The following is a 10393-nucleotide window of genomic DNA, read 5'->3' as shown; positions in this document are numbered from 1 at the left end:
CCTGGTCCTGATCCTGGTCCTGGTCCTGGTCCTGGTCCTGGTCCTGATCCAGGTCCAGGTCCTCTTCTCTTTGTTTCCTCTCTCCAGCTGCAGTCCTTAATCTAAACAGTTTGGATGTTTGAGTTCTGCTCTTGAAGGACCTCAGGGCTTCAGAACGTTTCTCAGCTGCAGTCAGATCATCTCTCATGTTGTCCAGTTTGATGAACTCATGGCTCCTGTTTCTGCTCACTTCTCTCACTCCCTGGTTTGACCTGAGCGCGAGGCTCCTGGAGGAACCTGAGAACCCTGGAGAACGTTCCGAGACGTCTTAAAGAAGTTTATCTGAGGAACTTCAGCAGATCTCACTGAAAAGAAGCAGCCTTTATGAAGTGAACTCACATGCAGATCACCCTCCCTCCCCTCCCTTCACTGATCGATTATTGATTCCAGATTTCAGGATTCGATCCGGTGGAAACAACAAACATGAAGGTTCTGTCAGAAACGACCACAGGAAACATGTTGCTGAGGTTCAGATGCTTTATTGTCTCAGAAACAGTAAAACTGGACTTTAATCAGATTTCTGATGTTTCTTTTAGCCACCGGCTCACTTTTATTCTTTATTCTCCTCGCCTACATGTTGGATTCTCTGTGAGTTCGCTGGTCGTTCTCCAGATCGCTGTCCTGACAGATGAGCTTGTAGGGCTTCTTCCGCTCCTTCTCCTCCAGCACCGAGTTCCCCATCTCCACGTCTTTGCTGCGGAGCTCGTGTCGGGACAAGAACTCCACGATGCCGGCGCCGATGGAGTCCCCCAGGACGTTGGTGGTGGTCCGGAGGCGGTCCCTGGAGCCGGCAGGAGACACGCCGGTTATCTTACCATAAACATTTAATTTAAACATGATAAACAGGCAGCTGATTGTTAATGTTGGGTTTAAACCCATTTAATTAATTACAGAACTAATATTAATGTAGGAGATTATTGTTATAAAGATTATAAACAGCTTGGTTAGTAAATAATTATCAGTTCTGTCGCTTCAAACAGTTTATTTCTATAAATATTTAGTTTTTTTCAATAAATCTGGTTGTAAAATGTAAAGTATTCTGGTTTGTAGTTTAAATGTGGCTTTAGCATTAATTTATATTTAATTTAATGAAAACAAGAAGAAGTCCTCATGTTGTTCTTATGATTTAAATCATTTTGTCTTTAATTTTATCAGCATGAAGATAAAAAACAAGCAGTTTTCATGTTGAATTAGCTTTTAACTTTTATTTTTTAACTTGTTTTAGTCCAAATAAAAGCAGCTTTTACTGTTTTGGTTGGAAAGTGGAAGTTGAGCTTTTAGTTTGGGGTTTAATATTTATTCGATCCACAGTTTATAAATCATATTTTTAATTCACAAAGTGAGAGGACAGATTCTTACACAGAAGAAAACCACATTTCAAACATAAAGGAAATAAAATAAACAGATAAATTAAAGACAAACATCAAGTTTTCCTCTCCGGACCTTAAACCTCCTCAGATACTCGTTTTTATTTCTGTTCTCAGTCATTTGTGCCGTTTTGCTTCTTTAAAGTTAAATTTCTTCTTATCTGCTTTCTGCTCTTTAGTTCTGCTTCCTGTGACCGTTTATAAATTAAATTATTAAATTTAGATTTAAGAGCCGTGAAATGTTTGAGATGTTTGTGATAAATCAGGTTTTTGTTTGTGATAGTCCTGATTTATCAGAGAAATAAAGTGTTTTATGGCTGAAGCCACAGAAAGTTCAGATTTAATGAAATTAAAAGCTTCTGAAGTCTCAGACTGATTCGTAGATTTGGTCCTTGCTGAAGGAGTTTTTTTCTTACCCCAGTTAGACGAGCCGTTCTGCTGAGGGGTTCTAATTGAAACGATTAAATTGGGAAAGCTAATTATGTTTCTATGTTAAAACTCGTTGCAGAAATATTCGATACTTCAGGGAGGATCTGGTGCAGGAGTCCAGGGAGACGGGAGAAGTGTGTCACTGATCCAAACGGGTCAGAACCAGCCCGGTTTCCTTGTTTCTGCCCTACTCACAGGAACCAATCAACTGCAATGATGAGCGTGATGTCATCAGTGGGAAGGCCGACGGAGGTCAGGACGATCACCATGGTTACCAGGCCGGCCTGCGGGATGCCGGCGGCGCCGATGCTGGCGGCGGTGGCTGTAATGCTTCACGTGCATCAAACAAACACAGGGTTAGGGCTCAGATTCTGACGGGTCACAGGTCCGACCCGATCGGCCTCAGGTGTACCTGATGGTGATGATCTGACCAAAGTTCATCTCCACGTTGTTGACCTGGGCGATGAAGATGGCTGCCAGCGCCTCGTACAGCGCTGTCCCGTCCATGTTGATGGTGGCGCCGACCGGCAGCACGAACCGAGTGATGCGCTTGTCGATCCGGTTGTTCTCCTCCAGACATTTGAAGGTGACAGGAAGTGTTGCAGAGCTGGGAGCAGAAACACAGAAGAAGAACTGAAACAGGTCAGGTTAGATCAGAACCCTCAGTGGACCACAGGTTCTGGTTCTGGTTCTGGATAGATGGCCTCACATCTGACTCCAGAATCAGCCCAGACCATCAGCCCTCCACCACCGTGCTGACAGCTGCAGTGCATTCTGGGTAAACATCTGTCCTCTGCTCTGGTTCTGCTCCAGAGAGACGAGGCTTTGACCTTTGACCTTGGACCTTTGACCTGCTTGGCGTTGTTACACCCACACCTGTAGAACCTGAAACCTTGTCTTCTGCTCACCTGGAGGACGTCCCCAGGGCCGTCACCAGAGCCTGCAGGAGCCCCGCGATGAAGATGAACGGGTTCTGTCGCGTGATGACGAAGTACAGAGTGGGCAGGATCAGAACGCCGTGGATCATCAGGCCGATGATGACTGTGATGGTGTACATGCCCAGCTGGCCTCCCATCTGAGTCAGATCGTCCATCTCCACGATCTTCCCTGCGATGAGGAACAGGATTCCGACCGGAGCGTACCTGCAGGGAGAGGACCGTCAGCAGGTGGGTGGGATCCAGCAGAACTTTACCTGCTGCCAGGTGATCAGCGTTACCACATGATGATGGCCACCAGGTTCATGATGGCTTCGTTCAGGCTGTCGAAGAACTCCCTGAGCAGCTGACCTTGCTCCTTCATGTTGCCGATGATCAGACCGAAGCACATGGAGAAGACCACCAAGCCGAGGGCGTTGAGCCCGTTCACCTGACCCGGCACCGGGATCACCTCCTCCCTGGTGACCTGCAGGACCTCCTGGGAGCCGTTGGTGGCGTTGAAGACTGTTTCGTTCACTGTGATCGTCACGTGGACCGCTCGCTTCCCGTACTTGGTTTTAAACTGTGGAGAGAAGGCTGTTTAGGTCTGAAACAGCTGCTGAAACAGCTGAAACACCTGAAACAGCTGCAACAGCCGAAACAGCTGAAACACCTGAAACAGCTGAAACAGCTGCAACACCAGCTGAAACAGCTGCAACAGCTGAAACACCTGAACCACCTCCTGTAAAACACATTTGCTCAGAAATCAGTGAACTGGGACGGGGAGCAGAAAGGCCTTAAAATGTTTAAACATTAAGTTTCGATGTTTGTCAGCTGAGGTTCAAACATGTTTCTGGAGACATGAAGGCAGGTGTGGCGGTGAAGCTCACCTGCTGCGTGCACGCCTGCACCAGGTTTGGTGGAAACATGTTTCTGAAACGAGGAAGCAAAGATTCAGAGATGAAGTTAGGAGGTTAAAGTCAGAAAAGGTTCAGTTCTTATTTCTGAGGCCACCTGATCAGATCTAAGAAGGCGTCCGCAGGGCTGACTTGTTCGATGGTCTGCTGCTTCCCAAACTCATCCTTGGATCCTTTTCCTGGGTGGATGATGAGGACGATGATGATCCCGATGAAGACTGCGATGATGGTGGTGGTCATGTAGTAAATCACTGCTCTCACTCCCATCTTCCCCGAGGCTTTGCTGTCCAGAGCTGCCATCCCTGTTCCCAAGGAGAACATGAAACATGAAGAATCTTTCTCCAACATGAGCTCAGTGAGGCCTGCAGAGCAGAAGATCTGACTCTGTTCTGAGATAATATTATAATAATATCTTATAGTTTGTCTCTGATAATATAAGCATTAGTGCCACCTGCTGGCTGGAACTGGTGTTTCAGGCTTAAAGGAATCATTCAGTCATTTTTAGGAAAAGAATCATTTTTTAAAAAGATTTCAACACAGGTCAAAGTTCCCGGGTCGGTGAGACTAAGAACAGAAGCCTGGACTTCATCTAACAAAGAATCATTTTTAAAAAGCCAAACTAACTTTCTTTCATTGTAAATATTCTGTTTCACCCGATCAGCTTTCAGCTGCAGGACAGGTTTAAATATTTGGATCCAGAAGGTGAAGCTGTGAGGAAACATCCCACAGAGGGGACGAGGGTCACCTGTTATTAAACTGGAGACGAGCAGAGGCAGGACCAGCATCTGAAGCATCCTCATCAGAACCTCCCCGGGAAACGAGAAGTACTTCACCTCACGGTAGCTCATTTTATACGGACGCAGAGCGAAGCCCAGGATGATTCCTGCACAGAAAGCAGCAGTGATGCTCTCTGACGGCCGCAGCTGCCACCGCACCAAGGCTAAGACCCACCTACGACCACGGCGCTGACGGTGAAGAGAACGAAGGCGTTCTTCTTCAGGAAGGCCTGGATGTCCTCTTTGGAGATCTCCTCCACTTTCCTCTTGGCCTTCATGGTCCGGATGTGGATCCCCTCCCTGAAGCGCTGCATCCTGATCAGCAGACAACAGCAAACTCACAAACCTCAGAGTTCTCCCTGATTCTCCAAACTGCTGCAGGGAAGATACTGCCGGAGGATCAGTCCTCCACTGAACCCCACTGGAGGAAGAAAGCTGAACTATCCCTTTAAAGCTCGAAAGACACGGACGCTTTGAGATTATTCAAAGTTTTAGGTTTGTGTAAAAAAAACAAAAACAAGTGAGTTTATCTGAAATAGACAAAATGTTAGTTAAAAAAAACTTTAAATTATTTGTTCAAAATGTCAGTAATTTAACATAAATGAAGGTTTTGGAACGATGAGCAGCTGGACGTTCAGCTCATTTAATGACAGCAAGAATCTTTAATAATATATAAAAATATATCATTATATACATATTAAAATATAAAAAATTCAGATTCCTCTCGAGGATCTCCTGAACGTGTTCGTTTAAAAACAAATAAAATGTCAGTATTTTGAGTTTATGGCAGCGAAGATGAAGTTTAAAAGTTTAATTTTAGTCATCTGGTTGGTTTTAAAATCTCTGACTTGATTAAAATCAATAAAAAATATCATTAATAATCTAAAATATAAATCATTTCATTCATCGTCTGATTGAAGCCGAGAACATCAGAGCTGAGTGATGCTCCGACGGATTCATCCGACATGTTTTCTGCAGCCACTAATGGGATCTAATCCAGTTAAATCCAGTTAAATCCAGCTGAAATCAGCTGAATTCAGCTGAACAGGCAGCCCGCAGCGTCAGAGTAAAAACTCACCTGTCTGTTTGTTCTGCAGCTCAGAGTCTATCTGTGAGGCGGCAGCTGGAGCTCTGAAGGAAACGGACCTCCTTCACCTCCTGGAGTCAGAAGAAGATTCATCCAGGAGAGATGAAGAGGAGGAGGAGGAGGGGGAGAGGAGGAGGAGGAGGGGGCATCCTGTGACACAGTTTCAGGTGAAAACTTCCCACAGATCCGTCTCCTCTCAGCTCTCCTTCCTGCTTTTCCTTCATGTTTTCAACTCTTTGTCTTTATTTTGAGTTTCTGCAGAATTCTTTCTGTGTGAAAACATGAAGTCATGCTCACCTCGTCCCCCGGGACGTGTTTCACTTTTAATTCATCCCTCAGAGGAAACCAAGCGCCACATTTAGCTGGGAGAAGAGAGAACTAACCTCCAGAGAGTTGGATGTAATTAGTGGAGAAAAAGCACCGAATCAGGTCAGAAAGACTTTTACAAACATGAACCCCAGGATCAGGTGATGAAGGAGACGTTTCTGCAGAAAAAACAGATTTATTCTCATTTATTTCTGCAGATTAAACAACTCTAAAACTCCTCAACTCTTCTGGAGATGTTTTAACTAAAAATAAACAGATTTAATGTTTGTTCTGTCTATAAAACTTAATAAACAGATTAAAACCAGATTAATTTTACTAAATATTACTGAGGAAATCAGTTTCATCGCTTTGTTTTTTGCTTTCCAAGCCAAAGATTCATGTTTTAAAAAATAATTTAAAAATGATTAATAATTTTTAAAAAGCAACAAACTGGTTTTATTTTAATGTTTGTTTTTAAGTCATTAAGTTCCAATAATAAGTTTCATATGTTTTAAAGTGAGCAACATATTTTAATGTTGTTACACAATTATTTAAATTTTTTATTATTGTTTTATCTTTAAAAGTGTTTATTCTCCTGTTCTGAAGCAAAAAATACAAATATATCAACAGTTTATTGTAGTTCTCATCCTTTTATTGTACAAATAAACTATATATGTCATACAAATATAAAATTATATTCTAATTTATTATAAAAAGTCTTGAAAATGTTTAAAGTCTATAAAATGTGACTTTGATTTTATACTAACATGGTTATAAGATTGTTTTACGTATTTTCGTCAAATTAGTCTAAAAGAATTCTTGTAAAGTCGAGATTTGCTCCAAACAATGTAAATAAAAGTTTGATCTTGTTTTTTTATTTATACAGGTATACACGTATTTTATTTTGTAGGAGCTCCGCTCAGTAAAAACATCCGGTTCTGTTGCGTCACTTCCAGTTTACGTCACGTAGCCAATCAGGAGGAACGCAACGTAAGTCACGTACGATTCGACTACGTGTGAAGCTGCGTGGTGCGTGCTCTGCCTCTCCTCCTGTTGTTTGTTGTTTAATTAAATTTGTGTTAAATGAGATAAAATGTTTGTAGACGTTGGACTGAATTAATGAAATCTGTAGTTGGAGTTAAAATAATTAAAATGTTTGATAAACAGACTTCCGGTAGAATTAGCAACGAGCTGCTAGCTGCTTTAGCTCGTTAGCTGAGCTGCTAGTTAAGAACTTCGGCAGGTAGTTGGAGAATTAGTTAAACAGGAAGTTAACTGTTCGGGTTTTCTTTCAGAAACTCTCAGCCGGGTCAGCGGGGTAGAACCGGGTGACCTTGGCGGGCAGGATGTCACCTGATTAACCCGGGAGCAGCAGCACGACCCCCGGCTCGTCTCAATCCCATAATCTGCCTCTCGGTGCGGTTCCGGACGGGGTCATGGCTCGGCGCTTTGCGGTGAACCTGCTGCGGTTCGGGAGCCGAACCTTCAGCTGCGGGTCCGCCTCCCTCCGGCCTCTCCACACCGCGGCGGCGGGCAGAACCTCCTCGGAACCGACCACTGGCTTCAAACCGGGCCGAGTAGCTGTGGTGACAAAGACCACCCGGTACGAGTTCGAACAGCAGCGGTACCGGTACGCAGGGCTGTCCGAGGACGACCTGAAGCAGCTGGTAAGGTTCGGGGTGGGAAGACTCGGAACCACTCATTGGGTCATGTTCTGTTCTGGCCAGAACTATTTAAAGTGTTGGTTCACCTTAAAGCAACCCTTACATGTTATCTGCCCCTTTAATGCGCTTTAAATGTTAATTATATCACTTTAAATGCTGATTATCTTACTGTAAATATAGATTATTTCCCTTTAAAACAGTTTATTTGACTCTGAATGCTGATTATTTGTCAGTAAATCAGATTATTTCGCTGTAAATTCAGTTTATTTCACTTTAAAACAGTTTATATTACTCTAAATGCTGATTATTTGTCAGTAAATCAGTTTATTCCTCAGTAAATGCTGATCACGTTGGTTTCTCCTGGCAGCTGGCGATGAAGGGTTCGAGCTACAGCGGCCTCCTGGAGCGACACAACATCCACACCAACAACGTGGAGCACGTAGTGAGGAGTCTGCAGTGAGTTCTGATGGACGGGGTTCTGGTTCTGTCGGGCTCGCAGTCCAGCAGACTTCAGCCAGTTTTAGACGCTCGTTTATCTAAACACTAAACTTCATTCATAAATATTTTCCTCTGAGGAACTCTTTCAGCTGCTGGTTTTAGCTGCTGGTTTTAGCTGCTGGTTTCAGCTGCTGGTTTCAGCTGCTGGTTTTAGCTCGTAGCTAGCCTCGGCTGCTGTGAGCGCTCAGCTTCAGCTGATCTCAGATCAGAACAGTCAGCTTTAGTTTGTTTCAGGAGAGAAGGCATCGAGGTGCGAGTCGTGAAGAGGGGCGAGTATAACGAGGAGGTGGTGCGATGGGCCGACGCCATCATCTCAGCCGGAGGTCAGAGGTTAATTTCTTTCAGCTCGTCTGTCTGAGGTCCGACAGTTCTGGTTCTGACCGCGGTTCTTGTTCTCAGGAGATGGAACCATGCTGCTCGTCGCCAGTAAAGTTTTAAGCAAAGACAAACCCGTCTTTGGCGTCAACACGGATCCTGAGAGGTAAAACCCGACCCGCTTCCCTCAGACTGGATTTGTTCGGAGGTGAGATGAGTTCTTGTCTCCCGCAGGTCCGAAGGTCACCTGTGCCTTCCTGTCCGGTACACCCGGGCCTTCCCGGAGGCGCTGGACAGACTCTGCCGCGGCCGGTTCAGGTGTGTATCTACCTGCCAACGTCGTCAGGGTCGGGTCACATGGTGCCTGACCCGCCTGTCAGAGGAGATTAACTCGAGGCGTTAATCCGCCCGTCTGGTAATCCCTCAGTTACCAGCTGGGCTCAGGTGTCTGAGCAAACGACCAATCAGAACCGGAGCTCACGAGAGGTCACGAGAGGTCACTCTGAAAGCCGTGTTTTTACTTCCTGCAGGAAGAAACTTCTTTTATTAAAGGTTCCATCAAGAGAACGTTCTGAAGGTTCTGTGACGTCATCAGCCTGGACCCAGTTCCAGAGGTTCTGCTCGGTCTGAAGCACGGACAGAACTCCAGACCCAAATAAGCTGTTCCCACGTTTCCTCCCTCAGGTGGCTGTGGCGCCAGAGGATCCGTCTGCACCTGGAGGGGACCGGGATCAACCCGAGTCCGGTGGACCTGCACGAGCTGCAGCTGAGCCTGGAGCAGCACAGCCAGGCCCACCGGATCAGAACCGTGGACGGGCAGCAGAGTACGGGTCCAGCCCCTGAGAGGGCCTTCCTGTCTGATCCGGTCCGGTTTAAACCTCCTGATCCGGTCCGGTTTAAACCTGATCCAGAACTTCTGATCCGGTCCGGTTTAAACGGGACTCGGCGTTCAGACGGGGAATAAATCTGTCTCTGAAACCGGATCTCTTCCTGATTCTGTTGGTTCTGGTGGTTCTCCAGGACCCGGGTCGCTGCATCAAACGGTGTCGGAGCCCACCCTCCTCCCGGTCAGAAGCCTGAACGAAGTCTTCATCGGAGAGTCTCTGTCCTCCAGGTACCTGACCCCTGACCCCTGACCTCTGACCTCTCCAGGACTCACCAGCTGACCTCTCTGTCCACCACAGGGTGAAGTTAAAAAAAGCTAACCTCTCGCTCCGTAGGGCTTCGTACTACGAGATCTCTGTGGACGACGGGCCCTGGGAGAAGCAGAAGAGCTCCGGGCTCAGTATCTGCACCGGAACCGGGTCCAAAGCCTGGTGAGCGCCGCTCACGCTCCGAGGTTCTGGTTCTCCGAAGGGACCAGGATCAGAGGAAGCAGCTGAAACTGAGCCGTTTGTTTGAGGTTCTGAGTCCGGCGGGTCGGTTCTGGTTATTTTGCTAACAGCTCTGTGGGTTCTGTTTGTTCCTGCAGGTCGTATAACATCAACAAACTGTCAGAGCAGTCTGTGGAGGAGGTTCTGCAGATCGGTGCGTACTCGCTCGGGTTCTGTTCAGAACCAGGTTCTGAAGTAAACTGGTCCCTGTCTAAAAGGTTTCTCTGACTCCAGGAGCATCCGAGGCCGGACTGGACTTCCCTCTGAACCGAGACTTCGTTGGAAACGGTGAGTTCATCGTCCTGCTGCCTCGGACGCTCAGAGACGTCTGGGTTCTTGTTCTGACCCGGTTCTGTCCCATCTGCTCAGTGACCGACCGCTACAACGAGTCTCTGGTGTTCGGCCCGGACGAGCGGCGCCTGTTCTTCAGCGTCAGAGAACCCATCGTTAACAGAGTGTTCTCCTGCAGCCGCCAGAGAGGCTTCGCCAGCAGGTCAGTCACCGAACACGAGCCGAAAGCTAACGCTAGCTCACAGCTGAGACTCCTGCTGCACCGAAGGCTTCAGTTCTGGATCCGGTTCTGCTGTCGTCAAACATCAGCGTCAACGTCTTTAAGCTGATCATTGATGTTAGAGCAGCTGAAGCTAGCATGGCTGGAGCTGAAAGCTAGCATGGCTGTAGCTGAAAGCTAGCATGACTGCAGCTGAA

The 10393-nt window shown here is 46.4% G+C and overlaps 2 protein-coding genes and 1 long non-coding RNA gene across 9 annotated transcripts in view; 2 read left to right on the top strand and 1 right to left on the bottom strand.

The window, feature by feature from the left end:
• The window catches only part of LOC112449873, a 17295-nt gene extending 16149 nt beyond the window's left edge, over window positions 1–1146 (top strand). For both annotated transcript variants that reach the window (XR_003038416.2, XR_005234031.1), the window contains one exon: window positions 59–1146. This is a non-coding gene — a long non-coding RNA (uncharacterized LOC112449873). The remainder of the gene's footprint in view (window positions 1–58) is intronic.
• Window positions 469–6080, bottom strand: LOC108250306 (excitatory amino acid transporter 1). 3 transcript variants are annotated; one of them, XM_037979483.1, is made up of 10 exons: window positions 5521–6080; window positions 4618–4817; window positions 4412–4549; window positions 3764–3968; window positions 3640–3682; window positions 3052–3332; window positions 2744–2977; window positions 2248–2442; window positions 2031–2165; window positions 610–820 (listed from the first exon to the last, which is right to left on the bottom strand). In XM_037979483.1, the coding sequence occupies exons 2-10, from the start codon at window positions 4754–4756 to the stop codon at window positions 610–612; spliced, it is 1581 nt and encodes a 526-aa protein (XP_037835411.1). In that variant the 5' UTR covers window positions 4757–4817; window positions 5521–6080. The 3 variants fall into 3 exon arrangements, with proteins under 3 accessions (XP_037835412.1, XP_037835411.1, XP_017295610.1); XM_017440121.3 differs by having other exon boundaries at window positions 4618–4757; XM_037979484.1 differs by lacking the exon at window positions 5521–6080 and having other exon boundaries at window positions 469–820; window positions 4618–4756.
• Window positions 6081–6788: 708 nt separating this feature from the next.
• Window positions 6789–10393, top strand: part of nadk2 (NAD kinase 2, mitochondrial) — a 6455-nt gene continuing 2850 nt past the window's right edge. The window contains exons 1-12 of one of the 4 annotated variants that reach the window (XM_037979575.1): window positions 6789–6864; window positions 7131–7502; window positions 7867–7955; window positions 8232–8320; window positions 8397–8478; window positions 8547–8630; window positions 8997–9136; window positions 9333–9426; window positions 9497–9628; window positions 9784–9839; window positions 9920–9973; window positions 10055–10178. In XM_037979575.1, the coding sequence (XP_037835503.1) occupies window positions 7272–7502; window positions 7867–7955; window positions 8232–8320; window positions 8397–8478; window positions 8547–8630; window positions 8997–9136; window positions 9333–9426; window positions 9497–9628; window positions 9784–9839; window positions 9920–9973; window positions 10055–10178 (1175 nt within the window). In that variant the 5' untranslated portion in view covers window positions 6789–6864; window positions 7131–7271. The remainder of the gene's footprint in view (window positions 6865–7130; window positions 7503–7866; window positions 7956–8231; window positions 8321–8396; window positions 8479–8546; window positions 8631–8996; window positions 9137–9332; window positions 9427–9496; window positions 9629–9783; window positions 9840–9919; window positions 9974–10054; window positions 10179–10393) is intronic. The other 3 variants (XM_017440115.3, XM_037979577.1, XM_037979576.1) reach the window with 3 other exon arrangements.

This window comes from Kryptolebias marmoratus, linkage group LG14 (assembly GCF_001649575.2).
Source record: "Kryptolebias marmoratus isolate JLee-2015 linkage group LG14, ASM164957v2, whole genome shotgun sequence".
NCBI lineage: Eukaryota > Metazoa > Chordata > Actinopteri > Cyprinodontiformes > Rivulidae > Kryptolebias > Kryptolebias marmoratus.
This window is presented reverse-complemented; position numbering and strand designations above follow the sequence as displayed.